Source organism: Mustela erminea, chromosome 9 (genome assembly GCF_009829155.1).
Source record: "Mustela erminea isolate mMusErm1 chromosome 9, mMusErm1.Pri, whole genome shotgun sequence".
In the NCBI taxonomy this organism is placed as follows: Eukaryota; Metazoa; Chordata; class Mammalia; order Carnivora; family Mustelidae; genus Mustela; species Mustela erminea.
In genome coordinates, this window is record NC_045622.1 from 97,000,474 (window position 1) to 97,023,083 (window position 22,610).

The 22,610-nt window shown below is 42.6% G+C and overlaps 1 protein-coding gene across 3 annotated transcripts; it reads right to left on the minus strand.

Moving 5' to 3' along the window:
- Positions 1 to 1,049: 1,049 nt before the first annotated feature.
- On the minus strand, positions 1,050 to 21,900 carry MTCH2 (mitochondrial carrier 2). 3 transcript variants are annotated; one of them, XM_032357855.1, is made up of 13 exons: positions 21,604 to 21,899; positions 18,566 to 18,650; positions 18,300 to 18,406; positions 12,085 to 12,111; positions 11,446 to 11,508; positions 10,046 to 10,103; positions 9,738 to 9,789; positions 9,266 to 9,325; positions 7,620 to 7,713; positions 6,492 to 6,539; positions 5,685 to 5,752; positions 3,604 to 3,679; positions 1,050 to 1,820 (listed from the first exon to the last, which is right to left on the minus strand). In XM_032357855.1, exons 1-13 carry the CDS (start codon positions 21,688 to 21,690, stop codon positions 1,734 to 1,736), a joined length of 912 nt encoding a protein of 303 aa, XP_032213746.1. In that variant the 5' UTR covers positions 21,691 to 21,899; the 3' UTR covers positions 1,050 to 1,733. The 3 variants fall into 3 exon arrangements, with proteins under 3 accessions (XP_032213746.1, XP_032213747.1, XP_032213748.1); XM_032357856.1 differs by lacking the exon at positions 12,085 to 12,111 and having other exon boundaries at positions 21,604 to 21,900; XM_032357857.1 differs by lacking the exon at positions 21,604 to 21,899 and having other exon boundaries at positions 18,300 to 18,438.
- Between the last annotated feature and the right edge of the window lie 710 nt (positions 21,901 to 22,610).

The window sequence follows — 22,610 nt, forward strand, 5'->3', positions numbered from 1 at the left end:
AAGGCAGCGGCTTAACCCACTGAGCCACCCAGGCGCCCAGCCTATACAGTTTCATGGAGGACCACTGGTATAGTACCCTTGTTGGATCTGTAGCTTGGAAGAAGTCAGACGGACTGACTGGACAGCACTTAGAAAAATTCCAGGCCTTCCAAATCCGGCATGGCCCAACTTGCATCGCCAAAAACCGAAGCCATGGCGCCCTCTGGTGGCAGACTGGTTCTTCCAGTCCAAAAAGCTTCTCAACTAGTATAGGCCGGTGTGTATGAGCACAGAAGCCACAGGATAATAAACATGGCACATTTTCCTGGATCATCTTTACTGAAGATTTTTTTGGAGGGAAAAAAGTGGGTAATGCAAAACATTTTTATATTAAAACAAATGCAGATAATATTGAATAGAATATAAAATTTACATTACTTTTTGAGACAAAGTAAGAGACATCAAAGACATTTCAAGGTAGGCTGCACATGAGCTTCAGGCTGTATTCCTACACCCTGAGGGAGGAGACCCCTGCAAGCTCACTCTGATATTATGGGTGCGGCTCTTTTGACAGAGAAGTCTGAGCAGCAGCAAATTAAGTGCTTACCCATTTGGCAAAATCCCAGTGGATTATTGAAGTGAAACCATATGCTTTCTCATCTTAGAGCATTTGAACCTGCTTTAAAAGGCCTGAGTAAATAGGAGCTTTTATGCTTGAGTTGAAATGATTTCCTTCTAAAATGTTTTTTTTTTCTTCCTATGAATGCTAACATGCCTGAGGGTATGACATGCGAGGTGGTCAGTATCCTAAGCGCCCCGTGGACCTAAATGTGCATTATCAGGTATGAAGTTTTAAGTACACTTTCCAAGGGCGTCACTAGGAAGGAAAAGCAAACTACTTACCTTCAGCAACAACAAAGAAACAAAATAAAAACTGAATAAAAGATTATAAGATGATAATCTGTACGGAAAATATTATATACACATGGAAATGTATAATGATACAATTTAGGGACTGGCAAACACTCAGCTCTTAGAGAAGGGGCTACTGCTACAGTATGCACTTTTCATATTTTATATGACAATTTCTTTTGGTGGTGGTGGTGGTGGGGGAGAAGCCAATAGGCTTGCTTTCCAAAACCTGGTTGTTCTCTGTAATTTTCCCTTTTTTGTTGTTGTTGGCAATCATCTATTACTGAAGAAGCAGACAGCCTGTGTGGAGATTTTCCAGGGTCATTAGCAATGGATTGTCTTTTTCAAGGATGAGGGTTAATCAAATGTGCTTATAGAAAGCACATAATGGGAGGCAGATTCTGGCGGATGCTGAGGTTTTAGGGTCTACCAAAGAAAAGGTAATTCATAATCTCCCATATAGTTTACCTTATTACATTTCTTAAAATTTTATAGAATTACTTCTTTCTTCTTGAGAATGTATTCTACATTTTACAAAGCCTTAAAATCAAGACTCAAATCACATAACAACCTGCCTATACCTTTTGAGAAAATACCCCCATTTACAAAGGAAGAGCCTGGAGCAAAAATATCCCATTTCAGAATAACTAAAGGGGGAACATCAGGGGTAAATAATGTAGTGCTGATAAAAAGAACAAAAAAGGCAGACACCACACACCTCCATTTTCCCAAGATTAAATGATTATTAAAAAAGCGCGCCACACTGTATAGAAATCAACATTCTCTCCCATAATTCTGTGCATCTGGGACTATAGAAATGTCACTGTCCCTGTCCCACATCTTCAAATTAACATTCTCAGGTCACAACAATAAGTCTTCCCAAAGGGGACCTTCCGGAAAAACAAGCTATTTCCTCGGCTCATATTTCCCTGGAAAAAAAAATAAAATAAAAACAAAGTCTAGTGTGAACATGAGGTCAGCTAGTCCAAATCAGCAGAGAGATGTATGTGGACACTTTTCTGGAGATGCGACTAAAAGGGCCAGGGTGAGACTGGGGCTTTCCGACTCCAGCCGAGCTTTCTGGAAGATCACTACAATGTTGCCACATGTGTTAAGGCAAGGATCTCTTCCTTACACAGAACCTGCAGTTTGGATTCTGGCTCTGCTACTTGCTAGCTAGGTTATCACATGAGTCAATACACAGAGGGTGCTGACACGGTCCCACCACTCATGAAGGGCGAGCTTTTATTTACTTTTCAATGGAATGGTCAGAGCTTTAGGAAATACTTCTAAAATCTTACGAGAGTAATAACGTTGTAAGCTTAACTGAACAGACTCTGAACTTAGACTGCACATAGATCCCGCTCCCACAAATACAGGCTGGGTAGCCTTGGGTTATACAACTAGTGTTACTGAATGGTTCAAAGTCCCAATCTCTTCAGATGTGAAGTGGGATGATAAAGAATGGCACTTATCCTCATACGGTTAGTTTGAGGGTTACAGGAGCCGGTACATAGGCGGCTCTCAGCATGATGCCTGATATACAGTAAATACCCCATCAAGATTTGTCGTGTTAAGCACTTAGAGGACTTACTGCTCCCCAGGTAAGGTGTCTGATACCCTAACACATTTTCTATCTGCTTCCTTCCTACAGCAGGGCTTAGAAAGTAGGGAAAGGAGGTCCATCTTTCCTTTTAAATGGGGACCACAACAGGAGATTGCCCAGTAAAAGTGTAAGACTCAGAATGAAACCCAGGATATCAACATTAGGTCTGTATGGAAATCATCCAAGCGTTCCAGCCTGGATCACAGGGGCTTGCCTGGCATGGGTGCTGGGTAAAGGCAACTACAGGAGCACTTAGGCCTTTTCTTTTGGAGGTCAGGCTGGGGAAGCCTGAACTCTTGTGAACGGAGGCCTTTCTCACAGGCATTGCCAATGCTATGATAAAATGTGATAAAAAAGATAGTCCTCGTACACTATCTTCTACAATCTTTGAAAAAGTGTGTGCCACTTCAAAAACAGCTTAAAACTGATGGCCATTTAATGTGATCCTGTGCTAAATTTAGTGCACAGCCACCCATTATTTTGGTTCCTAACAAAGCTTTGCCTGGACTGAGAATTTGTGGTTGCAGATGACATACCTCACAGCAATAACAAAGAAGAAACTGGAGTCTGGACAAAATCATTCTCTAAAAAGACTAGAAGAGACCAGCTCCATCATCATCACCGTGACAAAGAACGTCATCAACAACCTCTCGTTTCTCAGTTTCCTCTCTACTATACTGGAGAAAAACACATGAATATATAAGGAGATCCTGAGAAGTTACAAAAAAGAGGTGACGTTAGGAAAAAAGAACCTGAAATTGGGTCCAGCGTTTTAACATCCAGGATAATCATCTACCCAGACCTTATTTATAATTTGAATGTGATCACTCAAATGGCTTCTCCGTCATATCTAGGGATTCTTAATTCATGACCCCTCCTGATATTTCTATGCAGCACACTTTACTGTTGTGCTGGAGTGACATACAGAACAGTGTATGTGACTGGCAACTAAAGGGCAACCTACAAAAATTAACCTGGGATTCCGGAGACATTATTTAAGAAAACAAACAAAAACAAAATAAAATAAAGTATGAGAGAGAGGAGGGGTGAGGAGGGAGGGAAGAATGGAGACAGAGAGAGAGAGAAAGAGAATGAGACAGAAGTACCTCTTTTTGCAGCATGCACCAGCAGTCTATCCAAGAAGTATATATCGGGGAGTAAGGAGGGCATCCACCAGCAAGCCTGAAACGGGGGGGGGGGGGGGGGGGGGGGGGGGGAATAAGCCATTCAAATTAACATTTCCAAAGCATTCTCTCAAGAGTTTGACAAATCTTTTTTTTTTTTTTTTTTTTTTAAAGATTTTATTTATCTACCCGACAGAGAGAGCTCACAAGTAGACAGAGAGAGAGGAGGGAAGCAGGCTCCCCACTGAGCAGAGAGCCTGACGTGGGGCTTGATCCCAGAACCCTGGGATCATGACCTGAGCCAAAAGCAGAGGCTTCAACCCACTGAGCCACCCAGGTGCCCCAAGAGTTTGATAAATCTTGGTCAAAATATTCTCCGACCTAGAAAGTTCCCCAAGAGGCGATTTTAGTTTCAATGGAACAAATTATACTGGAGCAGGGAAAAGAAAAAGCATCCGAAAAGGACTTCCCTCCCTCATATTTAAGTCTTTTTTTCCCTTTTTTTAAAAAAGTAATCTCAACACCCAATGTGGGGCTAGAACTCACAACCCTAAGATCAAGAGTTGCCTGCTCCCCGATTGAGCCAGGCAGGCACCCGTCATATTTAGGTTTTGAAACAAGTAAACGCAAACTTCAACCAGTTATGAATCGTCTAAAACACCCAGGTTTTTAAGAATGAATATAATTCTAGAATATAGCAATTATGTGATTAAAGTACAGAGAAAGGAGATTTAAAAACTAAGTGGTGGGGCGCCTGGGTGGCTCAGTCTGTTGTTACATGTCTGCCTTTGGCTCAGATCATGATCCTAGGGTCCTGGGATCGAGCACTGCCATCAGGCTCCCTGACTACTGGAGAGTCTGCTACTCCCTCTCCCTCTGCTGCTCCCCCTGCTTGTGCTCTCTTTGTGTCTATCAGATAAATAAAAAAATAAAATCTTAAACAACAACAACAACAACAACAAAAAACAAACCTAAGTGTTCAAAAGAACCTAAAAATTGGCGACCACATGCTTTACTCACGTAGAACCCAGAATCACTTCCTCCCTAAAAATCTGTAAGGACGGGGCGCCTGGGTGGCTCAGTGGGATAAGCCTCTGCCTTCGAATCAGGTCATGATCCTGGCGTCCTGGGATGGAGCCCTGTGTTGGGCTCTCTGCTCAGTGGGGAGCCTGCTTCCCCACCACCCACACCCCTGCCTGCCTCTCTGCCTACTTGTGATCTCTCTGTCAAATTAATAAATAAAATATTTTAAAAAATAAAATACAAAAAATTTTTAAGGAATAGTAATACATTCAACTCATCTTTCGTGTATGCTCTGAGCTAAAATGTGGCCACTGCCCTACCAATCACAGGTGATTGGTAATTTGGAATTTTAGAGCATGTAGCTCTTGATCTCAGGGTCTTGAGACACAAAACAAACAGAAGGTGACAGGATACGGAATACGACAACTATGTTTAAAACTCCACATGGCTCTTTGCTTGACATCTGGTTTGAAAACCATGACAGGTCTAATGACACACTGTGTCGGGGACTATACTGGAACAATGAACTAAAGCAAGAGGCAAAACTTCTGCCCAGTGTGGTGCAGGCACTAGGCATCTAGAAGCTGGCAATCAGTGGTATTCACGCCATACCGCCACCCACCCTTCCCCACCAATACAGTGAAAGGTTAAGAACCTTCCCATGAAAGAAAAAAGAACATATCTAGGAACCGAATTTCCTACTTTCCTTTCTTTAAAACTTACTTTCTCCATGCAGCCCCTAGGAAAAACAGGGAAGGATGTGGAAATCCAGTAATTTGATCACAATCCCACTTCAACCACAGGCAAGTGTACACTGTCTGTAAGTACTTGAGAAATAGTCTTTGCGCTCTTCTCTATTCTAAGAGAGGATATGAGGGGCTGCTTAGAATATAAACTGATGCCGTTGCTGCTGCATGGAGCGGAGAGAGAAAAAATTCCGGAAATCTAGTAATGGCATCAACTGTACTTTTCTTCCCCAAATCTCTCCTTGGACTGCTCTGCCTGTCAGGTGAATGGGATAAGAAATGCGAGGCACTTACCCACAGTTGTTGACAGCCATAAGATTAGAGACAAGCACAAAGGGATAGGTCAACATACTGGCAAAAAACTGTAAAGTGGTAAAAAGACAGCTAAGTTATTAGGTCGTTCTGAATCTTTAGTCTCTTCTTCCTCTGCCTCCCACTATGGTCAACACTCCAACGCTGGTTTTGCTTTCTCAGCATCCCAGGAAAGATGAAATTACGCATTTTTGAGCCTGAACAGGATACCTCCTCCTAACATCCCCATTATCCAACAGTTTAACTGAAGACCAGAAGGCTTCTCTTACTGTGATTGAGTCTTCTTTCAAGTAAACTCAAGGACATGATTTAACAGAAAAAGTAAACATCATTAAATACAATGAAGCATTTCAAAACATCCCTGAGATAGTAGAAATTATGCATGTCCTTCCAAAGACGATGGAAGCTACTTCGGGAGTCAAACACCACAACTCAAGAGGGAGAAGACACCACATGACTCAAGAGGGTGAAGCTCTCTGGGGCAGATCGGCAGGTGCAGGGGGAAGCAGGCCTGAGACCTGCGGGCCAGGATGTGGTGAGAAATGCCCACATGTCCCTCCCACCCCCCCGAAAGCCAAACAGACCAAACCATGTGGGCTTGTTAGTGCCATTCCTGACACAGGGACTCTGGGTTAGTCTCACCTCTGACAGACATTAACAAACTTAAGACTCTCCTTTGAGACATCTCGTTGCCTTCAAGCAGTGATAACACATGACCCAGGTGAGATTAAAAAGAAAAAGAAACAAAACACAACTATCCCTAGGTCAAGAGGATTTTAAAAAACTCACTCCTGTGACAGCTTGGGAATAACTCTTCATTTCACTCATGGTGGAAACCTAAAACAGTAAGAAAAGTCTGTATTAGAATGAGTAAGAAAATTAAGATGATATTAAGGGCGAATTGTCTCCTACCATCTCAATCTATTCTATCTCTAAATTTTTAGTTTCTTTGACAGCCAGAAAATTAATTTCAAGATGAAAACATAAAATACTGATTATGAGCCTAAAAAGGCAGTGGACAAAATGATCAACCTGATTCAACATGAAGAGACAAATTCGCAAGAGACTATGTAATGGCGGAGGAACAAGTATAATAGGCCCAGGATTTAAAAAAGAAAAAGAAAAAGAAAAAAAGAAAAAAAGAAAGAAAGGCAATGAGACTGGTAACCTTTCCCCACGTCCTAAAAATCCAGTCCCTGGAAATGACATTTATGGTGTATCCGAGGGACAAATGACTACCTCTATGAGCGCCCAGCTGTGTCCCAGACGCTGCAGAGACCAGCCTCTGTACTGCAGAAGCGCGCTGCGTGGGTTTAGTCCTCCCTGTGCGTGTTCTACTTTCCACCATGCTACAGGGCTGCCTCTGTGCAGAGAGGCCCGCAGCTTCCAGGAAAGGCGAATTCTTAAAACCTCCCAGGCTGAGGTTTCTAAGAAGCCCAGTCCAGGAATCCCTTTAACATTTCGGATTGGACGAAATAGCCCTTGGTACACTATGAAACTGTCCTGCTTCGTAGTATCTGCAAAAATCATCTATCAATACTGAGGCCATCTCCTGGCAGCACAGAGACAGGGACAGATTTCTTAGGCTTCCTCGGCTATACCCCAGGGACTTTCTCAGGTGCATCTTTCTACGGTAAATAGTATAGGGTCATCCCATTAGCCTTTAAAAACTTGACTGACAGTGTTTAGCCATGTAATAATGAGTCTGGCAAAAACATAATGAAGTGCCACTTTATCATTTTTTAAAATAGATTCTATCCTAAACTTGGGGTCTGAACTCATGACCCTGAGATTAAGAGTCACATGCTCCACTGTCTGTGCCAGCCAGTGCCCCACCACATTACTGTGAAGCTAACCAAGCCACCCAGTGAATACAATAAAGTCAGCCCCAACACATCTTATCAAGGTCACACCTACCCCACTGTCCAGTGCATAGGTATTGACGAGGTAGGCCAGTGAGTTACAGAGCCACAAAGAAATGATGTCACCTAGGAGGCGGGGAATAAGACCCCTACACGAAGAAATAAAAAAAATAAGAGCCAAGAACTGCGATCAGTAAAAAGATAATCCACCCAATACAAACACTTCTCAAAGAAAGAGTTCAAAGTCTTTGAGAGAACTGAAAATACATGGGGCGCCTGGGTGGCTCAGTGGGTTAAGCCTCTGCCTTCAGCTCAGGTCATGATCTCGGGGTCCTGGGATCGAGCCCCGCATCAGGCTCTCTGCTCAGCAGGGATCCTGCTTCTCCCTCTCTCTCTGCCTGCCTCTGCCTACTTCTGCCTACTTGTGATTTCTATCTCTGTCAAATAAAAAAAAAAAAAAATTAAAAAAAAAAAAAAAAAGACAACGAATGCCGGAATCTAGTATGGACTAGTTCATTCTAGTTAATGTAACTGTAGGTTACTCTCCAGTCGTTGAGGTTAATCTCCACAACGACTTTCATTCCCATTTGACAAATGCAGGCCAGCTATATGCCCTCAAAGCTTCACCTAATGGGCTCACCTAACTATTAAGAACTATGAGCAGGGTGGACAAAAATCCGCCTGTTTTAAAGAGACTTAAATATGACTTTGGCTAAGCTACTTGACATTCAAAGCTGACAGGGCCGAAAATGACTACAAAATTATAAAACGAGAAACAGAGATGGGTGAGGGACGTCAAAAAACAGATTCTCAGGGCCTAAGTGGCCGAGGTGATGCAGCGCAGCACAGCAGGATGAACATCACCCGACAGACTGAAGACCGGGGTGCAAATACCATTTCCATCACTTACTTATAAGCTGTGTGACCAGAGCAAATCAACTTCCCAGAGCACCAACTTTTTCTAATCTCTAAAGTAAGAATATAATAGCTATTCTATCTCCTAGACCATTTACTTATTCACTTATTCTTTCTTTTTTTTTTTTAAAGTAGTCTTCATGCCCAACATGGGGCTTGAACTCAAGACCCTGAGATCAAGAGCTACATGCTCTACCAGCTGAGTGAGCCAGGGGGGCCCCCTCCCAGGTTATCATAATCCCCAAAAAAACTAACAAACAAACAAACAAACAATCTGTTACATGGCAATACTCTGAAAATGAAAGAGGACCATTTCTAGTTTTCGTTCTTAAAAGAAGAATGAGCATGGAAGCCTGAGTTCTTCCAGAGGAAACCCAAGGGAATGACTACGGCCTTGCAACAATGTGTTACTCTCAGGGTAAGGGAGATCATTTTCCTATTTTTCAAAAATTAAGTTTCTCTAGTTTATCTACTGCACAATAGGAACTTACTATAAAGGTAGAAACTTGGAACGAATTTAACAAAATTTTAATGGAATTGAAAACAAAACGAAAAACCCCCACAAAAAACCAAAACCCTAATATCCAATGTTTTAGATGTCCAGGAGCAAAAGTCTGCGATCTTTACAACAGAATTTAAGTCTGAGGGGCTTTAACAGAGTGTCACATGAAGGAAACCCGGAGAGTACATTTTCTCCAAGGATTAAACAATGAGTCGTGTCCTGATTTTCATTAAAGCTTTCCACCCCCACAAATAACTGCACATGTAAATCAACAATTTACTTACGCAAAAAATCCTAGGATGCCCTCTTCACGATAGATGGTTACTATGGAATCATAAAGTCCACTAGGTACAGAAGATGGAAAGGCAAAAATACATGAAGATTATTTTGGAGTTATTAAAAAAAATGTTCGATGATCACTTTTGACAAGGAAATTTATACCCCACCCTCCCTTTCTGCCACTCTCACTCTGCAAAGACAGCTGAATTTGGAGACAGGAATGGAGACAGGACTACCTAAGGGTGCAGTCACATGGAGTCAGGGTGAATTTTGGCTTCAGTGGCTCTGCAACTTACTCTGAGATCCTTGGAAGGTTCCTAAACCTGCCTGGGCCATTGTCTTCCAGTTTACCATTTTTTGGTTCATTTTTGTGCAGAACAAATGATCTCTCAATTCGCTCTGTAAACTCTAAGGCACCATTAAAATATAAAACACTTGGAAAGATCTCTCTGAATATGGGAAAACGAAAACACTTACCAGTACTTGGATTCTCTGCCAATGAACTGTACCATAGATCTTAGAGTAATCACTGCAGAACAGAGAAAAGATTTTTAAAACTATGTGGAGATAAACTTTGATAGCCCTGAAAAAGAAAAAAATTTTTCCATCTAAAAACATTTTGCTCTCTGGATTAATTGGACAAATGCCAAAAGGAGCAGGCAAACAAAACACACATGCAAGGCACTTCAGTGAACTCCCCTATCAACCCATCTAGGCGGTCAGGAGAGCCCACGCTATGAAAGGTGGGTCATAAATCAGATGTCAGTCACCAACTGTAAACCTACCGTGGAAGGGATGTGTGATGAGGGTAGCAGCAGAACGGGCCATCATCTCTCGAGTCGTCTAGAAACAATCAACACACACGTCTGAAACCTAAACAGACGACACTCGGATTCCTGTGAGAAGTCATGTGGGCGGCGCAGCACCCTTGTCCTAATGTGGTACGGTGTAATACACTGCTATCCTCTCTTACCTTTCCTCCTGGGTTCAGTGTTCTGTTAGGGTTACTTCTCAAAACTGATGTGCAAAGCAGATTTCTGTTATCTTCTCAATTTTACAGATTGGTACAACCAATCCAAAGATTAAGAGGCTCGCTAGCAAACACTAACCCAGCTGGAATAAAACCACAGGGCCTGGTATTTCGATTTTTAAGTTGCTTTCTCCCTGAGAGTGATTTCAGAGAGTCTGTGATCTATGTTATTCGAATGTCGGGCTCTGTTTAATCTGTGCCAACAGAGCAACTCTGACTAATTTTTCCACCCCAAGCCTGTAACTGTGCAGTATCTTAGAGCTGCTATTTATCCTAGTTTATCTTTCTTGTCCAGGACTCTGTAAAGAAGTGGCAGAGAAAATTAGATTACAACACTGGGGAGGCAAGTAGTGAAGACAGCAGGTCCGTTACTCATCTGTGCATTTAAACATCACCTTCGGTCATCTAGTTAAGATATCCCTCGCCCCTGCGCCAATGACAGTCCTGAGAAGAGCCCGTGTCACAGGATGGGTGAACTCAAGTTAAAAAAACCCACAAAAACATATTAATACAAGTACCTCTACTTTAAAAAAAAATGTAGAAAATTTACCAAAAACAAAGCTGATTCATCTGACATCTAGACCTGCTTCTTTTGGAATATGTGTTTTAGAAGGCAGCATTCACTAGAAGACTGTGATCTCACTAAAGACAATAAAACAATGTAAAGACTAAGAAATAAAAGAGTGGTTTTGAAAGCCATAAATATTAAGTCAGGCATGAAACAAACTCCAGTGACAGAGGAAGGGAATGGGAAATGGGTACGAGGAACAATCCCAAGTCAGAATAACGTTGTAAAAGCGTCTCCTGATAGATGGCATCTGACACACGAAGGGGCAGGCCACTACTTAAACACAATTGTGCCAGAGGTTTACACCTCTATTAGAAGACTTCCAGTGGAAACCTCTTCAATTTCACACATGAAATGAGTGGACAAAATTAGTTTCCTTGAAATGCATCTAATCCAAATAGAAAGCAATGCTTTTTTTTTCTCTTCCTTTTTATGGTATCATGTAGAAAAGCCCAAATTGAACTGAAGGTCTACTTTATTTGGAATAAACGCTGAACACACGGGCCTGATGATCCTGATTCCACAAACTGCCACACTGCATACGTTGCGAGTGAGGGAAATAGCACCGGACATCATCAGTCTCTTACCTCCTTGATAACTTGGTCGAAGGAAGGTGTGACTTCTTTCTGTGCATTTCCAGAGCCTAAATCCTGGAAATCAAAATGAAAGAAGACAGGTATCTTGGTGGTTTTATTTTTAACTTGAATGACTGTTATTTTTTAAAAGGTTTTATTCTTTATTTTTTAAAGATTTTATTTATCCATTTGTCAGAGAGAGAGAGAGAGAAGACAGAGCACAAGGGAGAGCACACGGAGGGGGAGGGGCAGAGGGAGAAGCAGGCTCCCCGCCACGCAAGGAGCCCGGTGCGGGACTCGATCCCAGGACCATGGAATCATGACCCAAGCCGAAGGCAGCTGCTTAACCGACTGAGCCACCCAGGTGCCCCTAAAAGTTTTATTTTTTTAAAGTAATCTCTACATGTAACGTGGCGCTTGAACCTGTAACCCTAAGATCAAGAGTTGTACCCTCCACCAACTGAGCCAGGCAGGCACCCATATCTTGATGGTTTTAAATAGAACTATTCAAACTGGTGGCCATCCTGTATGCCAACACTCACTGAGATGAAAGGGGAACTGACTGCTTGTCCTTTCTCTGAAAAAAGACCAAAGAGCAATAGCAACTTGCAAGGGAAACGGGCCCATGCATACAAATCAGCTCCAACATACCTCAACCTTGTCACATTCCTGGTAATGCTACAAAGAAGAGAAAAGAAAAGAAAGGATGATTAGGGCTGTCATAGTGTCACTGAGAGAGGACATAAAATGAGAATAAAACAGTTGGCTTTTTTCTTTTTTGGGCTGCATATTTCCAATATTTTCTATTTCCAATTAATTGGAAAGAAGTGTCTCTAAGATGATGTCATTGCTAAGTTTAATATGTTGGCCAGCTGGAGGAACAAGCGAATGCTCATGAAAACTCTTATCTAAAATAAGAAATAGGAAAACAAACCAAAAACTAAAAATCCAAGGGCATTATTTACTACACATACACATTTAGCAGAAATAAGCTGGTAAAAACATAACCTAACATTAAAGCTATGGAAAAAGCAGGACCAATGGCCAAACATCCTGATTAAAAAAATGGGCAGAGAATGTGAACACACACTTTTCCACAGAAGATATACAGACGGCCAAAAGGCAAATGAAAAGATGTTCCACATCACTCATTATCAGGGAAATGCAAACCAAAAGCACAATGAGATATCATCTCACACCAGTTAGATTGGCTATCATCAAAAAGACAAGAAATAACAAGTGTTAGGGAGGATGTGGAGGAAAATGAACCCTGATACTGTTGCTGGAAATGTACTCTAGTGCAGCCACTGTGGAACTGTATGGAGGTTCTGCAAAAAGTTAAGAACAGAACTATCATAGGGGTGCTTGGCTGGCTCAGTTGGTAAAGCATGTGACTCTTGATCTTGGGGCTGTGATTTTAAAAGAGCAATAGCAATTTGTGCACAGAGATTATTTTTTTATTGTTTTTTAAAGATTTTATCTATTTGACAGAGACACAACGAGAGAAGGAACACAAGCAGAGTAAGTGGGAGAGGGAGAAGCAGGCTTCCCGCCGAGCAGGGAGCCTGATATGGGGCTCTATCCCAGTACCCCTGATCAGCTCTCTGCCTACTTGTGATCTCTCTCTGTCAAATAAATAAATAAAATCTTTTTTTTTTTAAAGATTTTATTTATTTATTTGACAGAGAGAGATCACAAGTAGGCAGAGAGGCAGGCAGAGAGAGAGGAGGAAGCAGGCTCCCTGCTGAGCAGAGAGCCCGATGTGGGGCTCAATCCCAAGACCCTGAGACCATGACCCGAGCCGAAGGCAGCGGCTTAACCCACTGAGCCACCCAGGCGCCCAATAAATAAAATCTTTAAAAAAATATTTTATTTGACAGAGAGTGAGAGACAGAGCACAAGCAAGGGCAGCAGTAGGCAGAGGGAGAGGGAGAAGCAGGCTCCCCACTGAGCAAGGTGCCTGATATGGGGCTCAATCCCAGAAACCTGGGATCATGAGCTGAGCCAAAGACAGACGCTTAACTGACTGAGCCACCCAGGCATCCCGTGCATAGAGATTACTTACTTAAAAAAAAAAAGAAAAAAAAGATTTAAAAGAACAACCATAAAATCCAGCTATTCCCCCTCTCGAGAATATGAACACTAAATTTGATAAAATATATGCACCCTGATGTTTATAGCAGCATTATTCATAATAGCCAAGATACAGAAACAACCTAAATGACCACTGATGGGTGAATGGATAAGGAAATTATGGTATCTAAGCACAATGGAATATTGCTCAGCCATTAAAAAATATATATATATTGCCATTAAAAAGAAAAAGATTTATTTATTTGAGAGAGAGAGACAGCAAGTGAGTGAGCATGAGAGGGGAGAAGGTCAGAGGTAGACGCAGACTCCCCGAAGAGCCAGGAGCCGGAAGCGGGACTTGATGCCAGGACTCTAGGATCATGAGCTGAGCAAAAGGCAGCCACCCAACCAAGCCACCCAGGCACCTGAAATCTTGCTATTTGTGACAACATGGGTGGACCTTGAAGGTATCAAGTTAAGTGAAATAAGTCAAACGAGAGAGACAAAAGCTGTGATTTCACTCACATGTGGACTGTAAACCAACCAGCCAACCAACCAAACTCAGGAAGAACAGGTTACCAGAAGGGAAGGGGATGGAAGACGGGTGAAGTGGGGGGAAAGGGGGTCAAATGTATGGTGATGGATGTTAACCACAAGATCATTTTGTAACGAATACAGATGTCAAATTACAATGCTGTACACCTGAAACTTAAAAATGTTATGTACTAATTTTACCTCACTTAAAAAAAAAAAAGTAGTACCAATACCAAATTACTGCAAGGCTCTTTTCTTCACTGTACAAAAGAACAGAGAATTGGTGCCAAGTCAGAATAGCTAAAATTGCCTCACTTTTCTGTTTGTATCTGACTATTTCTAAAACAAGCAAGAGAGAAGATTCTGTTCTCTTCCAAAATACTGAATACTGCCAGAGTTCAGACTATATTGGAAGAGGAAATACTATTTGTGGGATATTTTAGAAACAGAAGATGGGATAGGTAAAATGAAAGAATCAAAGACAATAGAGCCACTAATCCAACCAGATTAAAAAAACAGACAACACTTTCTTCTGTAAAAATTTTTTTTTAAAAAATTCAGAACAAAGAGAACAAATTTCAAGACCAAGCAAAATGCTGTTTTGGGGTCAAATTCCAGGTCTTTAGTTAGAGTAATTCTAATAGTTTCAGTTTCACGCATACTTAAAAATTCTTGCTCATTTCTAGGCTTAGCTTTTTTAGGCTGTTAGTAAAATTTCCTACCTGTCCTTTCTACATTATTCTGAACAGAATTCAATTTCATTCTTGTTCAGATATACAGAACTCTTTTTTACAACGGCTAACAATTTCAACAACCCTGAACTGTCTTTTTTCCTGATGCAAAAAGCTGCTTTTGATAATAAGTATAGAATCAATTCCCTGTCATGCCACAAGTAAACACATATTCAGAGCACCTGCTTAATTCCACTCAAGCTTACTTTTCCTGTAGGTAAAGGAACTTGTTCTCAAGCAGTACTCTCACTTTTGGTCTAAGTCTATACACAAAACCAGCTGACTCTGTGACAGATGCCTTCGCATTAAGCTCACTTAAGCAATGGCCACAATTTCACTGAGCCCAGGGGAGGGTGTGGCTGGGGACAAAAGGCCAGTCATCAATCCACCAAAAGCTTGGGCCCATTAAGACTCCATTACTCAGATCCAGGGGTCACCTGCAAGTCTTCACATCTGGCCCACAGGCATGACAAGAAGAGTAAGTGTAAAGTGGGTACAGCATGCAACTTCTGATCTCAGTGTCACAGGGCTTGTGAGTTCAAGCCCAACAATGGGCACAGAGCTTACTTAAAAAAAAAAAAAAAGAAAGAAAAGAAAGCGTGTAAAGAATAATGAAATGACTGAGGGGTGAAACAGCTTCCATGTGAGGCAACTACTAGAGAACCTCTCCCACTCAGAAATCAAGGAGGGCTGAAGAGAATTTAAAATCTAAGCCAATTAGCACTCATATGTGGAATTTAAGAAACAAAACAAACGATCATAGGGAAAGAAAAAAAGAGGGAGACAAACCAAGAAACAGACCCTTAACTAGAGAGAACAAACTGATGGTTACCAGAGGGAGGGGGAGGATGGGTGAAATGGGGGATGGGGATTAAGGAGCGCAGCTGTCCTGATGAGCACCAGGTGTGGTACGGACATATTGTACACCTGAAACTAATATTACACTGTATGTTAACTAATTGGAATTCAAATAAAAACTTAAAAAAAAACTAAGCCAATTAGATCATGAAATTTGAACAAAATCAAGATACGCTCATCAGAAGATAAAACATTAGAACTCGGTTAATGTTAAAGCCTACAAAAGTAAATGAAGGACTATGCCAAGTATTGTTTAAATAAGCAGTTAGTAACCAACTGGAATTTAACACATTTGATGTATTACCTAGGTTGATAGTAATACATAGATCTGGTTAGCATATGTTGTGACTTTTTTTTTTTTAAAGATTTTATTTATTTATTTGACAGACAGAGATCACAAGTAGGCAGAGAGGCAGGCAGAGAGAGAGGAAGGGAAGCAGGCTCTTTGCTGAGCAGAGAGCTCAATGCGGGGCTTGATCCCAGGACCCAGGGATCACCTGAGCCGAAGGCAGAGGCTTGAACCAACTGAGCCACCCAGGCGCCCCTGTTGTGACTTTTTTTTTTTTTTTTTTTTTAAGATTTTTATTTATTTGACAGAGAGAGATCACAAGTAGGCAGAGGCAGGCAGAGAGAGAGGAAGGGAAGCAGGCTCCCTGCCAAGCAGAGAGCCCGATGCGCGTCTGGACCCCCGGACCCTGGGATCATGACCTGAGCCGAAAGCAGAGGCTCTAACCCACTGAGCCACTCAGGAGCCCCTGTTGTGACATTTTTTGAGAGTTAAGAGCACAGAGGCTAACATACCTTGGTGCCAGTAGGAGACAGAATAATGAACTAGAAATCCCTTAGTTTTATATTCTCCACCACACTCACGCTAAATACCTTCCCAAGGACTGTTCTAAGTGGTGCAGAATTTGTATTCATAACACCTTTATAAATACAATAAAGGGCCATTCTGTTTGACCTACATGGTAACTGGTAAAACTGAGAAACCAGCACCATCAGAATCATTAGCTTTGGCATTTGAGGTGAAAAGAAGCTGGCAAAACAAGAGGATCTGTGAAAAAGAAAGAAATGTAACCTTGGTTTTGTTTTTTGTTTTTTTAAGATTTTATTTACTTTTTTGACAGAGAGCACAAGCTGGGGGAGAAGCAGGCTCCCCGCTGAGCAGGGAGCCTGATGTGAGGCTCCATCCCAGGACCCTAGGATCATGTCTTGAGCTAAAGGCAGAGATGCCTAATCAACTGAGCCACCCAGGCACCTCAAAACCTTGATATTTTAACAAACATTTTAGGAAACACTGCCAACATAAGAAAAATTAATAATTCACCTACATATATCCATTACCAAGGTTAAACATGTTTAACAGTTGCCCCTTTTGTTTCAGAGCTCTGGCCTTCTTAAAATAAAATGCCACAGAAACAGACCGCCGAAGTTCCACCTCTCATCTCTTCCCCCACTTCCCAAAAGTAACCGCAAGCCTGATGTGTACTTTGGTGAGGTTAAAAAAAAGGTGTCCCTCCCAAATTTGTGTGACGTAACACATTAGCAGAAACAGTGCAGAAAATACAAATGTAAAACAGAATAAATAATTAAAAGTCAAATATCCATGTAGTCATGATCCAGGTCAAGGAAAATAATTTCCATTACCCCTGAGCCCCATGCATGATCCCTTCCCCCCCCCACAGATAACCACTATCCTGACTTTTACGTTCCTTTTGTTAAGTGTTGTTTTGTTTTTAAGATTTTATTTATTTATTTATTTGACAGACAGAGATCACAAGTAGGCAGAGAGGCAGGCAGAGACAGAGGAGGAGGCAGGCTCCCCGCTGAGCAGAGAACCCGATCTGGGGCTCCATCCCAGGACCCTGGGATCATGACCCAAGCCGAAGGCAGAGGCTTTAACCCACCATACCCCCCAAGCGCCTCTTGTTAAGTTTTTTTTAGAAAACAAGTTTCTGGGGTGCCTGTCTGGCTCAGTCCATAGCACATGCGACTCATGATCTCAAGATTGTGAGTTCATGCCCCATGCTGGGAGTGGAGCTTACTTATTTTTAAAAATAAATACATAAGGGGTGCCTGGGTGGCTCAGTGGGTTGGGCGTCTGCCTTCAGCTCAGGTCATGATCTCAGGGTCCTGGGATCAAGCCCCACGTCTGGCTCTCTGCTCAGAGAGGAGCCTGGTTCCGCCCCCCCGCCCTGCCGTCTGCCTGCCTCTCTGCTTACTAGTGATCCCTGTCTGTCAAATAAATAAAATAAAAATCTTTTAAAAATAAATAGATAAATAGATAAATACATAAAAAATAAGCTTGTAGCAGAGAACATTTTACTAACGGTAAGGTTAGAAATAGGAGGAAAATAACTACAGAAAGAAGTATGTGTTTCAATCAGCTTCCTTCCTTCTTTGAAGAAATAAAATGAGCTACATGGGAGATCAAGTAAGTGTTTCTGCTCAGAATGACTGGTTCAGAGGAAGGACTGCAGATCAAAAGCTATCACTTCAAATTCCCTTTGCATCCCAGGGAAGACTTAAGAATGGGGTATTTGAAGTAAATGTTTTCAAGAGAATAAAGGACATGGTCTTAAATATAATCTTTGAAATTGCTTTTGGTCAGTAAAACAAACTGCATAAAAAGAAATCGAAATCTTTGGGAAGATTACTTGATTTTCTTACCTGTAAAACTTTACCATGGACCACAGTTCCAAGGACACCTGAACACAGTCTTGGAGTTAAGCCTGTGAACAACCCACGCTTCCCATCGATGCTCGCAATGTGCTGAGCTGAGAACACAAGTCAGAGATTTAAATTCCAGCTGGAAGAAAGGGTTACATAGAAATGTCATGTAAACAGGCTTTCTATGTCTTTTCTTTCTATAACTCCTGCCTACCTAGCACCGTTCTCAATGTCCTCCAAATTCCAAATAAATCAAAAACACTTACCATAACAAAAGAGACCAGGAAGCTGACATACTTGCCGCCCAAAAATATTTCGTCCTATTGTTGGAGGAAGAGGCTCATATCCCACCTTCAAAAACAAGAGAATATATCAATACCAAGCAATATTCCCCAAAATGTATTGCCTGCAAGGTTAAAATTTTTAACCGCAGTGAAAATGCAGTGTATGTTTTCCAAGGCAATCACGAAGTATCATCCTTGTCAATTTCTTATTCTGTCAACTGATAAGACTTGTTTCAATAAACTCCAAGCTTTCTTTTGGTTCAAATTCTACAAAGTAAACCATGTAGCTGAGATAGACTAATATAAAACTGAATATAAAATAAGGGAACTTTTGTGTTAGGAAAGCTACAGTTTACTGAGGAGTATCAAAAATACTTTCTAGGGGCGCCTAGGTGGCTCAATTGGTTAAGCGACTGCTTTCTGCTCAGGTCACGATCCTGGAGTCCCTGGATCAAGTCCCGCATCGGGCTCCCTGCTCGGCGGGGAGTCTGCTTCTCCCACTGACCTCTCTCCTCTCAGGCTATCTCTCTTTCTCTCAAATAAATAAAATCTTTAAAAAAAAAAAAACAAAAAAAAACCAAAAAAACTTTCCAAAGCAAACCTAACATTTAAAAAAAATAATTTTTTTTTAAAGATTTTTATTGATTTACTTATTTGACATACAGAGGTCACAAGTAAGCAGAGAGGCAGACAGAGAGAGAGGAGGAAGCAGGCGCCCTGCTGAGCAGAGAGCCCAATGTGGGGCTCGATCCTAGGACCCTGAGACCATGGCTTGACCTGAAGGCAAAGGCTTTACCTAACCCACTGAGCCACCCAAGTGTCCCCCACAAAAGATTTTTTAAAAAGGTTTTATTTATTTATTTGATAGAGAGAGGAAGTATGTGAGCACAAGCAGAGAGAACAGCAGGCAAAGAGAAAAGCAGGCTCCCTGCTGAGCAAGGAACCAAATGTGGGACTCGAATGTGAGACTGGATCCCAGAAACCCGGGATCATGACCCGAGCCAAAGGCAGACGCTCAACCAACTAAGCCACCCAAGAGTCCCTACATAAAAGACTTACTTGTTTATCTTAGAGAGAGACTGTATGTGCTAGGGAAGGGGGTGGCAGGCAGGGGCAAAGGGGGAATCTAAAGCAGATTTGGCACTGAGAATGGGGCCTGACACAGGGCTTAATCTCACGACCCTTGAGATCATGACCTGAGTCAAAACCAAGAGTTGGGACACCCCACTGACCCACCCAAGTGAGGCTGAACTCACGGCTGGGAGATTAAAAGACACTTATACCCATGGAGCCAGCCAGGCACCCTGAATGCATTTTTTATATTTGAACAAAACAGAAGACTAAGCCACCATCAACTTTGTATTTGGCTAGCAAGATGAAACACTCAAAAGGCAAATGCAGAGAGCACTGGATAATTCATGTGGTAAATATTTATAAGCTAAATCCATACTAAATAAGCAGACTGTCATTTCATTAACAAGCTAATGAAGGCCACTTTAGAGTTAATGATTATCATTTTATTTTTACAATATATTCAGCATTTTTAGTAGTAATGGGAAACTTGAGAGAATGAATGACATAGGACTTGGCTTTGATCCGCTACTGCTGTAATTCTTAACCTGTTCAATTAAATAACTTCTGAGCTCCCTCAAAGTGTTACCATACCACTATTTTTAAAACTGAGTATTTAAAAATTACACCAAAACCCTTAAGACACTTGGTGACATAGAAGTTGTGTAAACAGGGTTAAGGATATTCAAATTTTTGAAGCAAGTGCTCTCAATGTCACTACGAAACCCTGCCTCCTGAAGAAGTTGAGTAATGGGCTCATATCAGATTTATTGTGAAACGTCACCTCAAGACACCATCTAGCTACAAATGTGCCAACTCCGTTTTAGACGTCACAGCAGATTTCAATCAGAGTCTTTGTTCTTAGTTAAAATAATTTAATTCATAGTGGGCTTTTACATACGGAATCTGAATCCAACGGGTCAACCTGGCGACACATACTTCAGAGAAGTATCAACTCAAGATTAAGAAATGTGGCTCTCCCTAGTGTCGTGCATACTTCTGACAGAAAGGTAGGACAAGTGAGGACAGGGGTTCTAACAACTGCTCCTTCCTTGGTACTATGCATGACATAATCATGCCAACTTTCAACAAAGGTTTTAAAAAAATGAATGGCATGCTCATCACAGAGAATTCTGGAAAGGCAACTGAAAATACTATGGAATAGGGTATCACTAAGTTAAAACCTGGCTTACTTGCCTTTGAATATAAAACACCATCTAAGGATTGTTTCACAGTAGATCAAAAACTAACATAAATGCTTGAACTCTCTCATCTGAATGATTTCCAGCTCAGACAGAGGTGATTTTTGCTGTCAGGAGCCACATGGGCTGCTGCTGGAGAGCGCTCAGTGAATCCTTCCGAAATTTGAATCAGCAACCACTTCATGATCACTTCTGAATGAGCTCCTTGTGTTTACCTGGGTATCTGGTGCTAAAATCTCGGAACAGAATAGCAGCAGTAACAGTAGCAAATAAAAATGAAAGAAAAAAAAAGCTAATAAAGTATTGGCTCCCCTGGAATTTCAAATTTGTCTTTAACAGATTTCCTGTCTTGCGTTTGGGGCGGAGGAGGTGAATGCTGATTTCAGAGGGGGGCTGGAGGGGAGCGCTGGGAAGCTCGCGGTGGCAACTGGCCAGGATCAACCTCAGGGAAGAAAAAACAAAGTTCAGAGAGCCACCAGGACAGGCAGAGCAGGACGGCAGTTGGCTGCGGGGAAAGGATCGGGCCTCCCCGCCTGGCAGGGGGCGAGACCTGGGAAAGGCCCACGGACAGTGGAAGAAGAGCCGTGGGCCGTGGAAGCTGTCCCTAAGGGGAAGAAGAGGCAGCAGGGAAGGAGCAGCATCTCAGGGGACTAGAGGCCCGGAAGGCTGGAGCCGATCGCCAAGCGCCGAGGGCAGCGGCGACTGAACAAGGCGCCGGGCGGGGAAGGGGATGGCGACGACTCATACCTGGATGAGCACCTTCACGTACATGAGCGGCTGGGACAGGATGGTGAGGCCGGAGCCCAGGAGCACCTGACTGGCCGCGTCCGCCATGATGGCACCCGCGGACGGACAGACAGACCGAGCCACCAAGCGACGGAGCCGCTCCCGGATCACGTGCCAACGCCGCCGGCTTCACTGGCCCGCCCGCGGCGCGCGCGCACGCACGCACCGGCGCGCGCCTCCCCACCCAGTCCCCGCCCACCGCCCCGCCCCGAGAAACGGCAGGCGCTCGCGAGCCGGCGCTGGGGTCGGGGCGGGGCTTACCGGCCAGGGACGCATGCGTTCTATAGTGGGATCAGCGCCCTCCACTAGGAATGGCAGTTTCTCTTGCGCTTGCGCAGGCCTGGAACGTCCGGGGGAGAAGAATGGGCGTGGCAATGGGGGGGTGTGACCCTGACAGCAAAAGCAAGGTCAGAGGAGTAAAAGAATTGAAGAGGGTTTTCCGTTATGCTTTGTCCTCTACTACTTGCCCTTTGAGCATCTGCAACATAAGGTACAAGGGTATTCGGAACCATGAACAACCTAATGGCCAGCAAAAACTAGTTACGTCTTATACTGAACAATTAATTAATCTGGAAGTTGCTATTCATTCATTCAGTTAATGTCACCTTCTCAGAAATGGCTTCTCTGACCTCTATTTAAATTTACCTGCCCCTTATTTTGTACCACGTCGCTCGGTAGTACTTACTGTCTGAAATTATTCGTTTGTGCCTTCCACCAGAATGCAAGCTCTGTGAGTTCAGGAACTGGGACAGCCTTTGTTCACTGTTGTCTGTTCAGCGCCTGGCACATACTAGGTGCTCAGTAAATATTGCATGAATGAACGAATACTTCAGTGCCCTGGAGGCTACAGGCTATAAAAGGAAAAAGGAAAAAAGCAACGTCCTTAACCCTTCAGCCTCCAGATCACATGTTCCGTAGCTTAGGGAGGTGCAGCATGGCTCAGAGAATGAGGTACCTGGAGAAGACAT